The sequence below is a fragment of the Macrobrachium rosenbergii genome, chromosome 29 (assembly GCF_040412425.1).
Source record: "Macrobrachium rosenbergii isolate ZJJX-2024 chromosome 29, ASM4041242v1, whole genome shotgun sequence".
Classification (NCBI taxonomy): Eukaryota; Metazoa; Arthropoda; class Malacostraca; order Decapoda; family Palaemonidae; genus Macrobrachium; species Macrobrachium rosenbergii.
The window spans coordinates 1,478,555-1,500,006 of NC_089769.1; the positions used below are offsets into that span (position 1 = coordinate 1,478,555).

Sequence of the window (21,452 nt, forward strand, 5' to 3'; positions counted from 1 at the left end):
AGTAGGCGGGAATCCACTGCATACTATCTGTTCTCTTCTTGGTCTTACTTTTCTTTCCACTTTTCCTATCCTTCTCTCCCCTCTCCTTTAAATCCTCGTCCCTTCCTACAACCTTTTTTCCTATCTTTTGCACCCTCGTCCTTTCCTACAATCTTCCTCCCATCTTTTGCACCATAATCTTTTCCTACAATCCTTTTCCTATCTTCAGGAAATTGCAGGTTTATGACCTGACCTAACTATCTGCTCTTGCAATCTATCTGCTTCCCTTTTCTTCCTCACATCTGTTCTCAAGATCACACTTATACTGCTCCAGCCGGCACAGTGTGTCTATCTACCCCAAAAAACAGCACCCTGCTCACAGTAATCATTCCCACAGAACCTGACGTTCTTAGCCTTGATTCCAGTGGAAGGCACCCCTAGGAAAAGGAAATGTACAGTACCCTGAAAGCAGCACACAGCTAAAACCATGAAATACCAATGAGTGCCCATACGTATGGAGGCAGGGAGATTTCCGACAAAAGCGAAAACATTCGCAACACACCTGGTGGAGATCAGGTGCACTAGACAGTCTTCCTGGTCAGCCACTTGATCTTCTTTTGGTTGAATGCGGACTCGCATGTTGGCACGGGGATATAAGCTATCTTTAACAGTAAGATTCGTCCCAAACAATTAGGTTTACAGGCTAGGATAATAGAGAAACAAGCAAGTAACAAATTTAACCAAAATGCATGGCTTCCATCACTAACAGCTGATTATTATAAAGAAGTAATTACATTGAAGCAACTATCCTATGTACCACAAAGCCTGTAGTACCATTCACCAACACAAAGACACTCAATCTACTTGATGGTTTGACTGATATTACAAAGTGTGAAACAACTATCATGGTCACCAACATTATAAGTTTATAATTAAATCACATGTATTATGCAAATGCAGTCCTGAAAAATTTCTTTACACAATACAGTCGACCCTCGTTAAACCAGACTGCGTTAATCCAGATACCGGATAAGATGGACACCAAAGAGGGTCAGCCGATTTAAAATAAGTAGTGTTCGTCAACAGTTTAAGATAGTTACTGTTCCTCTGCTTGTCGCGTACTTTTTTCCTTAGAGGGGGCATGCATCGGCTACCACCAAAACCAAAGGTGCTTATCCTGTACTCAACTAAAATTCTTTTAACTTATAACTGATTTAACTTGTGCACAGTAACAGTCATTACAACATGCTCCAGTATTGTCTGGAAGGGCAGGAAGTACCATAGCCTATCCATAGCCTATCACCAAGCATTAACAGTTTTACCTATCTGTTGCCTGATTGGTTGCTACAGCACGACGCTTCGTATGTTTTACGAAATAAAGACAAGACAAAGGAAAACTTTACAATGACAAAAGCCGAGTTACTGAACAACACTTGTTTTTACGTGGCAAATGAGAGAAATTGCCAGTTCCCTCTATGCAGCTTAATTCTATCATCATTTTTATCATCTTTCATATTTCATTATAGATATAGTACCGTGTAATCTACTAGTGTTTTTTTTATAATCTAAATTTCATTATCTTACTGTTCATTTTAGAGATTCAACTTCTTTTTACTTAACAATTGCACAATCATGTTTCAACCTAGGCATCTACATATGCGGCTGAATTCAATAATTTTTATAATATTTTATTATTAATTTTTCATCTTTTACTGTGAAGTTTAATTCAAATGTTTTCTACATTGATTTATTATTCATACTCTTTATAAAAGTAACAAGATACAGTATATTTGTAGGCATTTAAAAGTATACATATGGGTATCGCCGGTTAAACCAGACTATCGGCTAAACGGACACCCTGGCCCACTATTAGTCCATCTTAACGAGGGTCGACTGTACCTACAAACCATGAACAGCTATGCATTTTTCACATCATTGGATCCATGCATTTTTACGGGATCAAATGAAATGGCAATATCAACACCAATACCATTTATCTTCTTAAGAAGATCAGTATTATTATATTCAAAACTCATCCCAGCACTTGAAGATGAAACTTGCTCACCTCCAAAATTAAAAACCTGACCAACAAGAGCCATACAGTTAAGGGGATCAAGTATTTACATGTTGCAAATTGTATGGGGTTGACCTGCACTTAAAAAATCCTTATCTTTTGCTTATATAGCTCATATATTTAACCCTTTAACTGTTACCCAAGAGGTCAGCTAAGAGCTCGCACAGCAAACATTTAGGGTACCCAGACTGTTATCAAAGAGTATAAACATACAACAAATTGACTTCTATTTAGTTTCTTTTTCTTAAATAGTTTCTTTTTCTTAAAAATGTTTATTTCAACCATTATACTTGTACATGTACTGACCTTACCTTTTTCTTACAAAACATACACGTGAAAATAAAATACCATGACTGACAATTGCCGATAAAATGATATTTATTAGTTTAGTTATTGAGTCTTCAGTTTTTTTATTTACTCTTCTACTTAATCTATGAATTTTTATAAACTGATGCATTAGATGAGAAAATGAAGAAAACTGGGTGAAAGGGAGGCATTTTTATTGCCTGAGGCCAAGATAATCCATGTTTACGTGGACTGGCCTTGAAAGGAAGGCGACAAAAAGGAATCTCATACCTACATACTTAATGCTAGTGTCAAAACCTCAGCTTTCCGTATATTCACTTAATAAATGGTGCAGGTAAAATTGATGTGCTATGTATATATAAATATTAAACACTTCAATGGTTAGTTTGTAGGGTTTATTTTTTTTAGTATACTAGTACTGTAACTGGCTTGTTGGTCTAGGAAATGAGAATTTTTATTAAGTAGTTTAATTATTCCAGAGTTAAATCATTTACCTCTTAAAGAGCTGGCCTGAATGATTTGTCTTTAATAACAATAAAAATTGAGTTTTTACTCATTTAGTTACAGGTTTATTAAATGACATTTCGATTAATAAAAAAATTATAACTGAAACTGGCAGCTTAATAAAAAAATTATAATTTTTCAAATGAAACTGTAGAAAGGACTGCAAGTTTTTGATGAGGTTAATACTGTAGACTGTGAGAAATAAAAAGTGGTACCTCATTTGCATTAACATCATCTTTTGGGCAAACAACTGAGTACAAAGAAGAAGTCAATCTGGGGATGACCTGAAACTCCCAGAGGATACCCAAGGAAATCTGCAGAATCATTCCATCACCTAAAAACAGGGAACTTTCAAGTGGCTGTAAAGGTGGCTTAAAGGTGGCTTTTGTTATGCCGCAGCTATGGTGCATGGAATTAGAGCAGATTAGTACTCATGAACTTGTCTTGAAAGAACCTCTGGGGATGACTCTATAAATGATTCTTTTCTGATACTTGTCATTTCATTCATGGACTGCATAACTCCCCAACACTGGGAGCTCTCCCTAAGGGTAAAGGGTCATATCCCTCTCCAAATGACCTGTACAAAACAGAATAGAACACAGTACAGAGTTTGGGCCAATCATGACAATGAAACGGAAATCAGCAAACAGGTCTGTTCAAATACAGTTGCACTATGTCTTGACTTTGGAGAGGTGGAAAGATGGAAGAAAGAGAATATGAACGGAGGTACAGTAAAAGGAATGAAAGGGGTTGCAGCTATGACCTACAGTGACAAATGATGGCGTAGGAATCTTGTTGACAAATGTTCTGGACAACTTTTATCCCTGCAGGTGTAAATAGTGGCTGATATTATTAAGTTCTGTGCCAGTGTTAATATCAGTAAAATCTCCCAGAGGGAAGGAACAGAGAGTCTTTTAAATCAGGGATTAATGTTGTGGAACCATAACAACAACTTTGAGCATAACATTCTGATTTTGGAAACCTGTTCTGAACTACAAAAGTTACAGCCCACTCCTGACTCTTGTTCAAGAGGAGGCCTCAGTCTAGGCTCAGAGATCCATGCCCTTCACCACGAACGGACACTGCAAAGAACCTAACCAGTAACAGATGGTCCCCCTACGGGGAACATCATGACAATGTCATGTTGTAAATGCTTGAGGTCTTGACTCTTGAGTAAAAAGTAAACTACAGCATAACCACCCAGAGCAAATGTCAGTCTTGTTGACAAATGTTTGAATTTGTAAATACGGTATTACTGAGGAATATCAGTTAAATGGGGACTAACTGATTTGTTGGGGAATTTACACTTTGTGTAGGAGGGTGAAAGTAAACTTAATAACCAGTAACAGATGGTCCGGCAGTATGATGTAACTGTTCTTTTTGAATGGTGTAACGTCCTCATGTGTCAATTTTCTGATTCTAATAAATGATGTGGGAGGGTGAGTAAACTTAATCAATGAACTTTTGCAAAATTGTTTGGTGTTTTATTTAATAAATGATGGGGAGTGTAAGAGACTTAATCTAGGAGCACAGATTGTTTGGTGTTTACAACATGACCGACAAACAGTATTCAAATTGCCACTGTAAGACCACTGGAACCTGGATGCATGGACTGCTAGCTGGAGCTAGAGGATTAATTCTTCTTCTGTGGAGCATCTGAAAGTTTATGCGGTGATTCTAAAGAACAGGTCTCTGGGGCGCTGAGTTTAGTACCAGACCCTCAGGTATGAATGTAAATACATAAACAAAAGACAAAATTTCTCAAATTATCTTGCTAAAGTTCTTAAATTATCTCATCCGTACGGCATTATATACATCCCTTTTTATACTGTTCAGTAAAAACCTCAAGAAACAATATCTCTGTGCAGAGATCTTCTGCAGGAACAGTTTGTGCGGATGCATATCAAGTGATGGGTTTGTGAAATGGAAGGCTCACCTTGACAGCGAGGACTCGCCTGAAAAAGCACATCAGGATTCTATCATCTACAGTAGTTGTCTTGAAAATAAAAAGAGACCAATTATCTATGAGAGAATTACTACTTCATGATGCTCACCTACATAACCTGACAGCAGATTCCAAAGCACATGTCCTTCATGATTCTGTACTATGTAGTCCAAATAATACTGTTCACTTCTGGCCTCTTATATATCAAAATTCAATACAGTTCTTGAAAACATCTGACTTGTAGCTGATAATGATGACCACTACACAACCTGTAAGAGAAATAAAAAGAATCATCACACTTACGCTTGATAATATACTGACTGGCAAACATCACTGGCAATTAGGTTAAGTTACATTAAATGCAAATGATACTTAAGGCATCTCAAGGAAAAGTCTAGAGTTCTATAGTATGGTACACTTTTACAATATACTCTTGGGCCTGGGGAGTTTGTTACTCGACCAATAAACTCTTTAATCCATAAACAGTTCAATGAAAAAACCAGTATTTTTTAAAGTAATTCGCATTTTTCCCACAAACCTGAATTCTTTAATACATTAGAATTTCCAGTACTACCTGGAATCAGTAGCTCAAGATTGTTAAGATGGTGGCAGTTAGGTTCTTATAAAAGAACCATAATTCCACAAATTTTAGGGAAATTTTTGTTAAAAAAATATGATAAATATCCCATGCTAACATATATTTAGTTATTACTGAATAGTTTTGTTATCATATGATGTAGGTTGCCATGAACCCAGTCATTTTAACTCCACATTCAGGCACAATACTTTCACTTGTGCTCATGGAAGACTCTTGTTAAAAAAGATATTTTCCAATGTGTATTTAACAGTGGTACCACCCACTTGTTCACATACGGCCAAAAGTGGAACTCGTCTGACTTGACAAATAACATGAACTACTGTATGTGACAACAAACTTATCTATAATGAGGATTGCAGTACAGTGTTAAGTGACTATATGCAATCTGCGATAAGTATCAAACTATAAAATATTTAAGAAATTTATGAGATTAAGACATTAATAAATTGAATGAAATTCATTGGAGGCTTTTTCAGTTTTCCTAAGATCAGGGAATTTGAATGAGTGGGTGCGTCCACTAACTACCTTGTTACTTGTTAATTACCGTACTGAATGAATAGACCTAATTTTTCTGAAGGTTCATTCAAAAAAACAAAGGTTTGTATTTTTGTACGAGTACACAGTCTAGGTACACCAATTACTACTATCGCTTAACCAATGCGTTTCTGTTATAGCCTATATAACACAAAAGGTAATATTCTATCTTGTGAGTGCTGAGAAAAGATAAAACTATTACATTAGACCATTAATGTTGTTATACCTACACAATAATAGCTCCCTTTAATAATTATTGTATAAAATAAATACATTGTATCAATTTTGGTGGCACTAACACTGTGTTAGGAGAATCAGTGTTGCAGCATATGTACATCAGAAAACATCAGAACTACCCTATCCAAGACAGGTCAAGATAATTGTGGACTACGAAAATCTGTATGGCATTAAATTTCCTGTAGCCTACAACAAATGTTCAATAATTCAGGAAGTTTTTAATATAAACGGGCAACTTTCGAATATACATAGGGTAAACCTGTATATAACATGAGGATCAAATAAGCAATATAAAAACAAGTGTGCCTTGGGTATGCAAGGTCTGACTGGGCCACTTGGGTCAAATAATGCCTAACCTAGCCTAGGCTTTTGAGAATAATTTTTAGTATTATTGCATTTCAGATTTGTAAATTTGACTTCTCTTTGTTTTAAAGTGTGTTTTGAATGTTTCTGATGTTCATTTCATTAGCAAATTGGTATTTTTAGAGATAATGGACCCCAACATTTACAGAATTTTTTTCGAACTAATACTATGCATTACACTAAGGGCCTGTGACCCTAGGTTAGGTTAGGTAAGGTTGGTTAGGCCATTTGCTAGCAAAACAAACATCAGATTCATTCAAAGCACGCATTAAAATATAGGAAAATCAATACTTTCAAGTATAAAATCGTGACAATGGTTTAAGTTAAAATATCACCAAAATCTCTATGGGGGTAAATTTGCCGCGGCCCAAACAATGTCAATAATTCAGGTAGTTTTCAATAGCCTATCAATGGCTGACCTTTAAATATCTGTAGGTTAGGCCTGTACATAGCACAAAATTAAATAGGCAAACTGGGACAATTGGTACAATAATGCCTAAACTAGCCTAGCCTTTTGAAATTCATTTCATTTACGCTACATCTGAATTTGTTCATAAAGCCATGTCATATAATACGATTTATCAGCGACCAAAGGCGGTTCACGTACTGTACCAGTAATGTATGTTTGCGCATTCTGATTACGACTTGGGCCAAACAACTTCAGAACACGCTACTCCACAAATTAATGGTTGAAAGAAAACAGAGCATTGGTCTGAATCATTAAAATAATTATGTTACCTAAATTAATTTAGTTAAGAGACCAAAAGATGAGTTCACGTACTGTACCGGTACAGTACGTTTCAATATTGATTAGAACATATAGAATTTAGGTCAAAAGCCAAGCACTGTGACCTGTGAGGTCATTCAGCTCTGAAAGGGAAACTGACAGTAGATGAAAGGGAAACTGACAGTAAATGAAAGCAAACTGACAGTAAATGAAAGCAAACTGACAGTAAATGAAAGGACTCTGACAGTAAAAGGTTCTGAAGGTGTAACAGGAGAAAAACCTCGCAGTTCCACAATGAAACAATTATTACGGGAGAGAGGAAAGTCATATGGAAGAAGAATGTGAACGGAGGTACAGTTAAAGGAAACGGAATGACCCTTACGTAACGCCTGCAGTGGACCAGGTGAAGTACACTGACTGCACTACCCAGGTCTAAGGGGTACATATTGATTAGGTTCTAGGGCAGAATAGATGCCCCTAGGTTAGGCTGTTTCACAAATTACCAGTTAAATAAACTGGACAAATGGTTAGAGAAAATACAGCAATGGTCTAAATAATCCTAAAATAACCGATTCTGCCAAAGAAAATAATTCAAAGATAATTTAGGCTACAGAGCACGAGGTACGGCAATGTGAACCCTAGTATATTTAACTTGCAATTAACTCTACCTACAATTAACCTTCATAAAGACTTAATTTATATATATTTCTCAAAGGCTTAACGCGTGTACTCACGTTTTAATTAACTCGGTACTGTGAGTTTGCGACCATGATACGGTGACATTGTAGAAAAGCTTCGCAGTAGTAGTAGTTTTTGAGGTATGTTACGCCTTTGGAACGGCCCCTCCCCATTCTCGCTTCGGTTTTGCAGTAATAAATTATAATAGTATCCAAATTACTATCATTATTATTAGGCTGGACAACTATAAGTAACCAGATTTCCTAGATCTTGGTGCTATAATCTTCCCAAAATATTATTCTTCATACGTCACACAAACTAAGCTTGTCATTTTTACACTCAAGACAATTTGGTGAATTATAGAACTGTTTTGTCTAATTATCACTGATTACATATTAAGCTTCGACTAAATCTTTCCTAATTTTATCCCTAAATGATTTCTTTGTAGTAGTATGGGACTATAAAAATTTTATTTCCCAATTTCTTTATCTCAATTGATTCCCCTTTTCTTCGATTTCTGAATGCCTTATCTCGTGTAAAATCTTAATATTATCCTAACTAGTGTTACTTAAAACTCACTTATTTCACTACTCTAAATATTAAGTTTTATACAGTTTCTTTACCTTTTAACTTACTTTCGTAAGATAAGATCACTTCACAATATCCCGAAACATACCTTGGGTACTCCTACCTCGTTATATTCATTTCCTCTCCAATGTCTTAACTGTTTATTGTATTTTAAGTTTATACTCTTTAGTTACTTTTGAGTTTAATGAAGTCCGTGACTTATTTTTTTGCCAACATCAAACAAAACTTTGAGCAAGATTTTGGGGAACTTAAGTTTCAGAACAACAGTTTGGAAGGTTACAAAGAGAGAGGTGTACAAAAATTAAATTTTATTTTTAACTCGTGCACACTGTATTAGATCTGGTTATGACTTAACTTACAGAACGAGAATGTATACCAGTAATCTTTGGTTGGGTTGGAATAATCTTTGGTTTATTAAGACTAAAATATGCAATACTACCCAACTCCTGAATAATTATTTAAATACTTTCTTCTTTATACAGGGCATACATCAATAACTTATTTTTTTATAAATGAAGTGTGACAGTACACCATGTCCACTATAGATAACATACAATAAGCTTGTCTTTGTACTAAGCACTCCTATGCACTTTTATTACAGATGAACTACATAATATATTTACAAACTTAAGTTAGCAAAATTAAATCCATGTCATCTTATATGAAATATACAAATACTTCATTGTCTTCTATACATAAATACTAAAATATTTCAGTCAAGGTTTGTCATCGAGGTCAAGGAACCAACCATGACCGAACTGTCAATTTAAATAAATTTTTAAGTTAAAAAATTAGATTACAACCATGCACGGTTTAAGTTGCATTAAATTACAATAACACGAAGATTACAACCATGTACGGTTTAAGTTGCATTAAAAATACAGTAATTTGAAATCCGTCCAATATTAAATAGAAAATTTATCACAGCCATGCAGTCAATGAATCGAGCGTTGAGTAAAATATCACCATTAGGAACTATAAAATAATCTATACTATTTCGTAACTACAGCAGTATAGAACCTCTGTACAATACATTTACCAAGATCCATAGGATATCCGTATACACTAAGACCTATGAATCCTCAGGACCCCCAAAATATCCTTAATGACCTTCACCACGTAACGAAGGAGCTCTTGACACGTCCTACTGACTTTCTCAGTCACGGAGAAACTTGCAGGACCCACTGGTAGGGCATTGCAGAGGAATAGGGCTAGGCCGAGTAGTCCGTTCTCTATACCTAACAGGATGTCACCGAGTACTGGGATGTGGAGCCAAGTGTTGAAGTTTAACATCTGGAAAGAAATTAAATTCATGGCGTCTTTCCTTATAGAAGGTTTATGTCAAAACTTTATTCTGAAGTGTCAAAGTACAAACATTTTTATTCTTCATCTCTCAAGACATTGAGACTGAATTACACTAGCTATTGAATGGTTTACACCTTGTGAATTCGTACAAGGAAATACCAAAGATTCTAGGCACCTTAATGATACCGTATTAACGTTAGCTTTACAGAAAGGCCTGTCACCAATTAGTGTTCAGTTCCTTGATTATTACTTAAACTTCAGCCTGAGATTTAATTCCGGTTTTGTATATTAATGTAAAGCTCATTGTTAATCCACGGGTCTTGCTATTTTGATGTAGAAAAACTGTTTCAGCAATGGTGGTCACAAAGAACTAATATTGTCACAAAATTCTTTGATAGCTCAAGTCTCAAATACAGAATACTCAGTTCTCCGTAGCCTCTCAATATCACAGTAAGTCTTCCATACTTTCAAAGCAAATTTCTCCCTACAACCATGAAAATGTTTTACTGAAAAGGCCCCTTCCGTCAAGCTCAATCTTAAATCTCTTCAAAAATCACTGGTCAAGGCAAGACTCACCATTAGACTGAAAATAAACCTCGAATACAGTGGGAGACTTTCCTCATTCTCCTGCAGTCCCAGGAGACTCCCTGTAAAACTCATGAAGGCCATAGGATCCACAGGAGGGACCATAATGTGAACACCATCCAGTAGGGCGTCTGACATTGGTTTGAAACCGTCTGGAGGAGTCTCCATTGATGGGACTATTATCTGGTGAAGAATGGTGTGACAATTGTTCTTCACTTCGTCCGCAGTCCCAACAGCTAGGTTGTACCTGTAGAGTGGGAGACTAAGCTGATTTTCACTACGTTGGGGTTACATCAGTGAAGAAAAATATGGCAGCAGTCATAAAAACTACTTTAAATCCAGATTGAAAAGTAAAAGTAACTCAAACTGAATTAAATTAACTAAAACTTATAAAAAACACCAATCCAACCTATAAATGATACTACAAGACTAAAAGTAAGAGTAAAAACTTGAAAAATTGAAGTTACCAGGGTATAGCCTACTTCTCTGCTAGATTACTAATAGCTACAGAAGAAAACCAAAAGTTTAGTAAAATAAAACTTGCAGCTTGTTTACATAGTTAATTTTGATCAGTGATGGATACCTACTTATTTGTCTTGTCATAAGTTATCAGACAAATTTAGAGAGGATGCAAGCTGGGAATTGCATTAGTAGGGACTGTTACAAAGTGCATTATCATTCTACTTGTGAACTATCCTTTAAACTTAGTTTGCTGTGCAAAGTTCGAATTCTGTTTTGAAAAAGGACTTTACTGTTCGACTGGGGACAAAATTAATTTCTGTATTAAAACGTACCTGTCTTCTATACCCATAAGATACCCGATAGTTCTCCAGAAGTGAATCAGAGCTTCTTCGTCTTGTATGCTGCCTTTCAAGCCCAACTGCTGCCCGTGAGTCAAGGCCAGACCGAAGAATGCCCACTGGGTCACGACCATGTCTGTCTGGGAGGGCATGGCTATGTGAGCTTTCCTGGCATTCGCGTGAGAAACCAAGTGTATCCGTCTCACTAACTGGATTGATTTTGATGCCCTGAGAAAAATATTTAATACAAGATTAAGCAGGTATACATTCTAAGACATACATTGGTAGATATCAGTCATGTTAGATATATTGCATGTGTATATGTTAAGTTGTGTCTATTCAAGAGTTGTGTCTATTCAAGTGTTATAGAGTCCAGACAGAATTAGACACTGAAGCACAGAGATACATATATTGATAAACGAGGCTTCCTGTGCTGCTAATCAATATTTCCTCTTAATTTACAAATTGTTGATTTTATCCTCTAGGACTATTTACATTAGGGCAGGTAAGTCTATCTACACAAACTGAGCACAGTTTAGGTTTCATTAACCTAAGTGTTTTGTCGCAAGATAATCATATGAAGTACTCAGCATCTAAGAGTTTCCTATAGTGGTTTTAGTGGATACTTATTTATACAGAAGATCACTGTAAACATGCGTCAGTTGTAGACAAAGTTTGTGGTATTACGTATACAGATCAATGAAACCTCACAGAAAATAATCTGAAAAAATTTTCTATAGAATTACAAGAGATCATTGTACACATTCAAGTAGGCTGTATGTATGCAGACCAATTTCTATTCAATTATAAAGAAGATGGTCTGAAATTGACATCATGTACAGTTAACAGTACTCACCTAGTACTAGGGTCGAAGACATCTTGGGAATACCACAGCCTGACATGATTAATAGTGTGGAGGTACCTCTTGAACGCTTTGCCAGTATCATACGACCTTTTGGTATAGGCCAAAACCTTCAAAATCGTTTCGCAACTCAAGAGACACAGTAGTCCTACCAGGTTACTCACTATGATGCACAGGAAGTTGCGATGGAACCACAGCTGACCTCTGTCGAGATAGGAATATAGGAATATTCTAATTACTAAGAGTTAAAAGCCATTATCTAGTGGCTAATAAACAAGAACTGTCATTCAGAAAATTCAGAAAATTTTAATCATAAACCCCATTTTTTGTCTAACAGACTAACTTCTGTCTAAACTTCCAGACAATTCACTGAGCAACACTTGCTCTAGCAAAACTGCACTAGTTCTGCTCCACTGAGAACTACCCTAAACCGGCTACAAGTTAAGACCGAATTTGCCTACAAAAACGTCTGAGCAAAATCATTCGGCCCAAGTTCAACCGACTGTCACTATACATGAACCCTTTGTGAAGTAGACAAGCATTTTTGCCTTAAATATATACAACAAAACAACGTTTATACACGTGCTTACAGCAATCTCATTTCCAATATTTAGTAAATCCCGTAAAAAGGAGATTTAATAAATTCCTCTAACTAGGGCACACCCCTTCACGTAGGCCTACTTAGCATACCATCCATACATGACCTTACCCGCCTCTCCAAACCTGTGGTAAACTAATCCTGACTTACCTGATTTATCTAGCTTGGTACTGCATTTAACAAAAATGGTCTTACCTTCTGAATTTCTCTTTGTCGAACCATGGAGGTGGAGGGTACAATGGATAGAGGCAATCTGAAGGTCTCTCGGACCCTCGTCCTTGGAGATCCTTTAAGAGGCAACATTCGTCGCACTTCTGGCACTTGTAACCGCCATTGTCCTGAGTACAAAGGAAATGTTTATTACCTCCACTTATGATAGCTAAACTAACTAATACTGTAGGCTGACGGCAAATGCCAAGAATAACTTTCGGAATGCACAATTCACTAGATCAAATCACAAGTCACAGATGATAGGTCTAAGGACTTTGCGGTGGAAACTTGACCCAGATCCCATACATTGACAAAAGTTGGGCTGATGATGAGATCTAGGCCTAACGATGAATAAGCAGTTATCTTTGGAAGTAGCGGGATGAAAAGGGAAAGACCATGGAATATTGTGAAGGCCCCACATTAGGTCACGTACAAGACTTCCTGGCAGAAAGAACAATAGTCTCTAGGAAAACTAGACTTAAAAAGCTTATGACAATGATTGTTACTTCCTAATGGTTTTTATTAAGTTAATCCCAGCCCACATCAACGGTGTAAGATGACTTCCTGAAGCTAAAGCTTGCACTGATAAAACATTGCTAAAACCAGTGTACTATGATAATAGCAATGTGAAAATAACCTAACAGGCTACAGCTTAACTGTCTCCTGTCCTTAAGCGCTGGCGAGCTTGAGAAACATCTTGTCAATATGTTATATGAAATTGGGCAAAATTAGTAAAGACCGCTGTAAAGTACTTACAACTGCCACTTAATTATATCTACTAAATATAACTGATTTCTTTTAATTAAAAGTTTCTCATGGAAAGCTCTTTCATGACCACACATTGTGTTTTATTAAAGCTTTTAGAAAATCCATAAAAAGCATTCTGTAAAAGATACATTAGGTTGTTTATTCCAGAGAGAGAGAGAGAGAGAGAGAGAGAGAGAGAGAGAGAGAGAGAGAGAGAGAGAGAGAGAGAGAGAGGGGCAGGCGCTCACGTGCTTAGCGGTTTTAGTCTAATCTTACGGCTGTTATAACGGTTTAAAATGACAGTAGGTTTTCTTACCGGTACAAGTTAAAATTCATTTGGTTGGATGACAGTTACAAGTTTCAAAAAGTGTGTCATAAGGTTATAGTTAGATATATTTTGGTTTTATAATTTCCAATAAATTGATTTTTCATAAGAAAATGGACAATATTCAAGAAATGAGAACTTCAATGAAGTCAAAATTTTAAATAACTGAAGTAACAATTTCAATTCTCACACAAAATTGTATTCTTGTCGATTATAAATCAAATATATTAAGCGTTCATAATTTTATGGGATACCGGCATACACATGAAAAATTAACCAGACAATAACATTTATGGGCCTAAAAACATAACTACCGACATTAAACAAAAATATGTCAGGTTAAGTTAATCATTGCTGGTGAAAGTGAACTTGAACGAATCACTGCTCATGACACAAAACCTCGTTGAAATCCAGACTATCCCTAGACGAGTCTCCAGAGATAACATCGGGCTGGTGATTATTTTTAAGAGTTAAAAAACTGAAAACTTGGGCTCTCATCCCAAGTTTTATTTTATGCTTGGGATAGCTCTGAAATCAGTTGCGTTGAGAAAGTGGTCAGCCAGATTTAAAAGAAAAAAAAAAAGTTAGACCTAGGCATACACACTAGTGATCAAACTAGTCTAAATTGGAAGTCCTAACGAGCGGGCCAGATTTATCAGTTAACAGTTCATTGGTTATCTTTAATAAGCCATAAACGGTTTAATTTCTGGCGACGGTTTATGTGTATGGGGGAAGGTTGGGGGGGGGGGAGTCTACGGTCATGTTGTAGCCTGCAAGCTGCCCCAGACAAGTTAAAATTTGTCCCAGTAATAACCATTACCAAACTTAAAAGACAGAACTTAATATTGTAATGGTTTTTGGAGTATGTACTTGAAGCGCCATGTTCCCTGCCATAAGGTCAAAGGAGCATATCCTGATATTAAAAAATATAAAAAGTCCGTTCATATCTGCAAATCCCAATGCACAGCCCTCAACTGATCTTAACAGGCCTACTTGTTCACTCAAGACAGTAACCATATGTGTTCTGTTATTTGTTAATAAAAGTAACTACTTGTGTTCTGTTATTTGTTAATAAAAGGAATGATACGAACCGAACCATATGGCTCAACGCCGAGATATATATCCACAACAAAGGCTACAATAACTTCACTGTAAAACTTAATCCTTTAAACCCCAGACATAATCCTAACTCTTAAAACACAAGCCTACTCTTTTAGCTACGGAACGATATATTCTACAAAGAGGAACGGGTGTAAATATTTCAAGACTTACCTTTGCTTCAAAAACATTCTTACGTCCTGTTGAAACCTCGGTATCCATAACCGCGCTCGTCATTGTCACGTTGATAATGGCGCAGAATATGTCGATGTTTGATAATCCCCAAATTTGGTTATTTATTCCGTTTCTAATTCACCACAAAGTAAAATAGACTCCAAGCTTTCTTTTTATATTAGAATTAACGGTTTAAAATACGTTTAACGGTTAAAAATACACTTTAAGCACAACCAAACCTTTCCTAGTTCAGCAGTCTACTGAAAACTGCCGAATTTGAAAGCAGTGACGAAGACTACGTTGGCCCCCACCAATTCAGGTCCCCCTCTGAACCACCCCGCATTCAACCATTCTTATCCATTCAAGGTAACGACCGAACGAGTGAAAGCTGTTCCCCAAACACCTATACGGTCGTTTTTCGCGTTTTTTTACGAAAGGAATCTCGTCCTTATCAACGTGGTTCGTTAAATCGTGACCAATGCAGATAGCATAATGTAGGGGAGGGTTCTCCAAGGGGGCTGGGGTTGGGGGGCTGGGGCTTTTAGATGGTAGGCAGTTACGGGAACAATGGAGAAATGCTAAGTATAGTTTGGTCGTTTTCGTGCCTGAGCTGAAAAAAAAAAATATTAATAAACGTTTATTTAAAACAATACCTTTTTAGAAACGTACATCGCATTGTTAATAATTCAATGGTTCAGTAATTAAATTAATGAAAAGCTTTGCATAGGCCTACGGGAAGGCGCGAAAAATATATATTGATAAACGATATTTACAACAATACCTATTTAGAGATGTACATCGCATGGTTAATAATTCAATGGTAAGTAATTAAATCGATGAAAAGCTTTGCATAAGCCTACAGAAAGGAGCCATATATATATATATATATATATATATATATATATATATATATATATATATATATATATATATATATATATATATATATATATAAGTAAACGATTTTTAAAGCAACACCTATTTAAAGATGAAAGCCTACCTCGTACGATTAATAATTCAATGGTAAGTAATTAAATTGACAAAAAGCATTACTTAGGCCTACGGGAACTTGCGGTAAAGCTACATGTTGCAACCGCTGCATTCATAGGCCTAGATATTTTAACCTCTATGAATTTTATTATAATTTATCATTATTTACATTCCTGATACGAAAGCTGTGAATCGTTAATGTTTATCTATAAACAAATTTCATTGCACACTTTCTGTTGTGAAAACTGAGGATTTGTTCGGTCTTATATTTAAAAACATTTGTTACTTTTTTTCCACAGTAAATTCGTTCATTATCAGCTGTACTGTAATCCCAGCCCCCCCTCCATATGGTTAAGGGGTATTACCACCCATAATTGATATTGAAAAAGCTAATTCATTGCATATTTTCGTATTCTTATTAATGTTTTCACCTTCACCGAGTAATTTTAGACAATACTTTTAACTCTAGTTTTTCGAGCTCTGAGCCTGACTAGTCCATATGGATTATTTCATTAATAATTACTATTTTTTAGAAATTTCCTTTACTGACAGTTGTGTTAAGATAAGCCGTTTCCTTTTAACGAACAAAGAGTCATTTTAAACGAAGCGTATGCTTTAACTGTTAATGGATAATAACCCATTTATCTTGAATAAGGAATTTTTTAAGCTAGGACTGAACGCAGAGCCTCTACTAATATATAAGATTTATTAATATTTTAAGATATTTGATTGTTATTACATTTATTGATATTTTCTTATATGTTTACCTTGCTTTCTCTTTTATTGTAAGTGTTTTATATGAAAATCTTAATGGCTTTTTGGAATTGTATAGCAAAACGTTTACATTTATATATACAGTATGTATTATATACATATACATTACATATAAATTACGTTTTCTTTAAATAGACCATGATATATTTTCTATAGTTTTAATATTAGGAGTAACTTTGATATTTAAAACCTTGTGAAGTGCATATTTAATTATGATTAAACGCAATTCCGTTTCTGTAAGATAAGGATGTAAGCAAATTCTATTTTATTAAGCAATAAAATACTTCTTCATGAAAATATTTATACAAAAAATGATTAATAAAATACCCAAATTTGCAGAGAAAACCTTATTCAATTCAGGCCTTTGACTGAGGAGTTCTGCAACTTCCATGTCGTTTATTTTAGGTCTTGTGAACCATTTTATGTACACAACGAGGACGATAATGGAGGAATTAATCATTGAAGAAGCTTCTTATAATTATCTTGATTATATTGGCATCAAATGTGTGACTTGCTTCCTATTCTGCACAGTCATCAACACGTTTAAGACCAAGATGATGTTGGAGACATTGTCACATCTTTCAGAGCCAACTTTATCGTCATCTTGGAATAGGCTACACACACACACACACACACACACACACACACACACACACACACACACACACACACACACACACACATATATACATATAGTGTAATGTACGTATGCTTAAGTATCCAACATGTCAACACGTATGAGTCAACATCACATAAAAAAATTTACTACAAATTTTAGACCTAAATGTCCATCAGCCTACTGAGTCACTTCTAGTTTAATTAGCTGTGATTTTTGGTTGAGTATTTCCGGTTATATTAACTAAATGACAGTCATTAACTTCTTAATTTTCTTAATTGGAGTTGATTTCGACTCCGCAATTTTCTCTGTAGATGATTATTGCCAAATATAATTTGAGTTTGTTATAATATGGTCTTATGATTTTCCTCCTGTTACGCCTTTAAAGCATTTTTATTTTCAGTTTCTCTTTCAGCGGTGAATGACCTCCCATCGATTGGCCATTGGCCTAAATTTCATATTCCATTCTATTCCATTCTCAAATCGAATAAATCTTTTAGATGTAGTATCACTGTCATATCATAAATCGTGCCTGGATAACAATACAGTTGTACTAGACTTATGTACAATCTTGCCTTCAGAAGCAATTTCATTTTTTTGGTTTCCAAATCTCACTCATGGCTGCACATTGTTTGACTGAATTTTTTCATTATTTCACTAAATTCCTTCTCAAGAGAGCCTGTACTGTATATCATTACCCCTGAATATTTGAAAGATTCAATCTCATTATTCCTTTCTCCATCTAATGTTAGTTCATCCCTTTGTGTATAGCCTACTGTCCTCAGTCGGTGCTGTTTTTGTTATGAATTTTCATTGAATTAAAAATGTTAAGGCCTGAAATCAGCTTTCATAGATGTTACCCTTGGCATCTTACTGGTGCCTTATTTCTTTACTGAAAAAATCCTAAACTGAATCAAAGCTGTTTATGTACATTTGGCCAATTTTCAAAGGTTGGTAGGCCTCTGTCTCTAATAGCAACTAATTATCTACTAAGGCCTAAAACACTAATAGCAAAAGATCATGATGTGGCAAACAGTAGTAGGCCTAAAGTCGAGAACACTTGTAACTAACAATTAAGTGAAAGGGAAATGAGTCCTACTATGACTATAAAAGGGGTACTGGTGTGTCCACCAAGCGACATTAGCAAAGCAAGGCATCATGCAGGGAACAGCAGCTCTGATCACCCTCTTCCTAGTGGCTTACAGCGATGGCTCAGTTATCAAAGGACTCATGACAGAAGAGGACCGAGCTCAAGTTCAGATATCGAGGAACCGCCTTTTCTCCGATGCCATAGATCTCAAGGTGAGAGCCCTTGGCGAAGAATACAACCTTCGCCTTCTGCCTGCGACTTCTGTTCTAGCGGGGGATTTCAGAATGCAGCGAGCCACCCGAAGCCAAGAGGGTCATGTAGTCATAGAAGATGTAAGAGTTGGTAGACCTAACTGTGTGTATCAGGATACAGCTTTGCAGGCCTCACTTCTGGTGGAGGGGAACACAGTAGATGGTTTTATAACACCAAGCATTGCCTTTAGACCTAACCCTGATGGAACTCATGTAGTCTACCAGCCTTATTTCCAGTCATTTCCCAAATCGTGGAATGTGACTGCGGACTACATGAAAGTGCCAGAAAATCTGATTGAGACTAGGAATGTTACTTCTGATCTCAAAGGAGATGGCGTGGTTTATCCAGAGATCTACGTGATAGTGGATAGTAACATCTCTTCACTTTTGGGAGATCATGCCAAAATCCAAGATTATTTAGCTGTCTTTTGGAATGCTGTCAATCAGAGGTATGCAGGGCTGAAAGACCCCCAGATTGGACTTAGACTGGCAGGTGCCCTGATCATGAACAGCTCAGCTGATGAACCTTTCATCACAAACAATCTCCTGTTAAAAGATTATATTTCAGGGGAAGGAACTCTAGACTCTCTTGGTGACTGGCTCTATACAAAGAGGGCTCAACTGCCTAAGTATGACATAGCTTATCTGATGACAGGAAGGAACATGGCCACGGTTGACTCTGGTGTTGTTCAGGACGGCCTAGCTGGGCTGGCTTGGCAAGGGGCTGCCTGCCTGATCTCAGCTGAAATGCAGAGGTCTTTCAACACTGCGATGGGTGAAGATGTCGGTGCCATTTATTCAGGCGTCTTGACAGCTGCCCACGAGGTTGCTCACACTCTCGGCGCGCCCCACGACGGAGTGGACGGAGCTGAGAGGTGCCCTTGGGAAGATGGCTACATCATGAGCTATGTACCAGGCAAATCTAACAAGCTGTTCTTCTCAACTTGTTCGCAGACGCTGATGAAAAGCTACCTGGCTTCTGCACAGGCAGCTTGCCTGTGGGAGAAGACTTCTGTTGACGCTATAACCTTGTCTAACAAATTACCTGGAGACATCTTCACGTTGGACGACCAGTGTCGGAAGGTCACTGGAAACAGCGCCGCTTATTCGTCCAAGGCTGTGACCGATGACTCGCTGTGCGTGCAGCTGGTGTGTCAGTGGCGGCAGACTAAGGGCAGTTCGGTCTATGTTTACACCCTGTCGTCTGGACAGCCTGCTGCAGAAGGCTCTGCCTGTAGGGGTGGCGGTCGGTGCATCAATGGAAAATGCCAATAAATGGGGGGGAGGAAGTCCATGATTAATTTTTTGCTGATTTGTAATTTTTTGAAACTGCTGAGACGTTTGTTCATTGTTACCAATTTTTCCTTGAGTAAATCTAGTCCTTGTGTGCAAGGAATTTTTAATTCATACATCCTAATTATGTCAAAGTTGACAGAGAAATTATTCATATTCAAGATAAAATTATTATCGTTGTTATTATTCAGAAGATGAACCCTATTCATATCGAACAAACCCACCAAAGGGGCCATTGGCTTGGAATTCAAGCTTCCAAAGAATCTGGTGTTCATTAGAAAGAAGTAACAGAAGGTAAATGGAAATACAGAAAAAAGAGATCAGTTATTAGAAAAAAAAACAAATTAACAAATGAATAAATAAATAGATAAAAAGATAAGTAAATGATTAAAATTAAAGGAGAATATATGCGAGATTTCTAGATATCTTCAGATAGATATGCTACCAAACTGAAACTAATAATTGTATCATTTTAAAAACTTGAGTCACAAATTTTGATTTAAACTTTGCAATTGTCTTTGACTGAAAATCTCAAAAAAGTTACTTTATAAATTCTTTGATCAATTCTGACCTAATAATAATTACAGTAAATCTGTGATAAGAAAACGTTTAGGCCTACAGAAGTTAATCCTACAGGCCTATACCTAGACTCACCTTTTACGTACATAACTCCCAGACAACGACTGAAGAGGAAATCTGATAAATTCCTCACCTTTTTACCAGTTTTTAACAATGCAATGCCCCATTTTAACATTTAATCAAATGACGAACGAGCACTGGACTTTTTCTGTTGCTGGTTGGTCACCTCTCCAAAAAGTGACCAGACTTAATGTTACTTTTAACCTTGCTGATTTAATGGAGCAGATATTTACCACCTTCTAGGTATGGTATGGAAGTTTATTATAAAAAAAGGTAATTAGAAAAAAGGTATTTTCTTTCCTATTCCTTTTTTCGACGCTGAAAGAATTATTAATCTTGAAGTGATCACGTATCATCCCTGTGGATACATAGGCCTAAATGAACACGTGATACATTCTATATACTGAAGAAAAGTTTTACTGAAGCAATGAGCTAATCTTTGTTTATTGAACTTTGTCTATTTTTTCTCATAATTCTTTTTGTTTGTGGCAATATGGTTCCTCTAACTGAAAGTGTGATTACCCAATAATAATAATAATAATAATAATAATAATAATAATAA

The 21,452-nt window shown here is 36.3% G+C and overlaps 2 protein-coding genes across 2 annotated transcripts in view; both read right to left on the bottom strand.

Annotated features, from left to right (window-relative positions):
• The window catches only part of LOC136854334 (zinc finger protein 721-like), a 28,798-nt gene extending 20,658 nt beyond the window's left edge, over nucleotides 1–8,140 (bottom strand). The window contains exons 1-2 of the mRNA XM_067130633.1: nucleotides 8,002–8,140; nucleotides 4,918–5,077 (exon numbers count right to left, since the gene is read on the bottom strand). The gene's annotated coding sequence lies outside the window, so the exon portion shown is untranslated. The remainder of the gene's footprint in view (nucleotides 1–4,917; nucleotides 5,078–8,001) is intronic.
• Nucleotides 8,141–8,826: 686 nt separating this feature from the next.
• LOC136854476 (uncharacterized) lies at nucleotides 8,827–15,605 on the bottom strand. Its single transcript, XM_067130779.1, has 6 exons — nucleotides 15,238–15,605; nucleotides 12,879–13,021; nucleotides 12,080–12,289; nucleotides 11,218–11,451; nucleotides 10,415–10,670; nucleotides 8,827–9,826 (listed from the first exon to the last, which is right to left on the bottom strand). Exons 1-6 carry the CDS (start codon nucleotides 15,298–15,300, stop codon nucleotides 9,599–9,601), a joined length of 1,134 nt encoding a protein of 377 aa, XP_066986880.1. The 5' UTR covers nucleotides 15,301–15,605; the 3' UTR covers nucleotides 8,827–9,598.
• Between the last annotated feature and the right edge of the window lie 5,847 nt (nucleotides 15,606–21,452).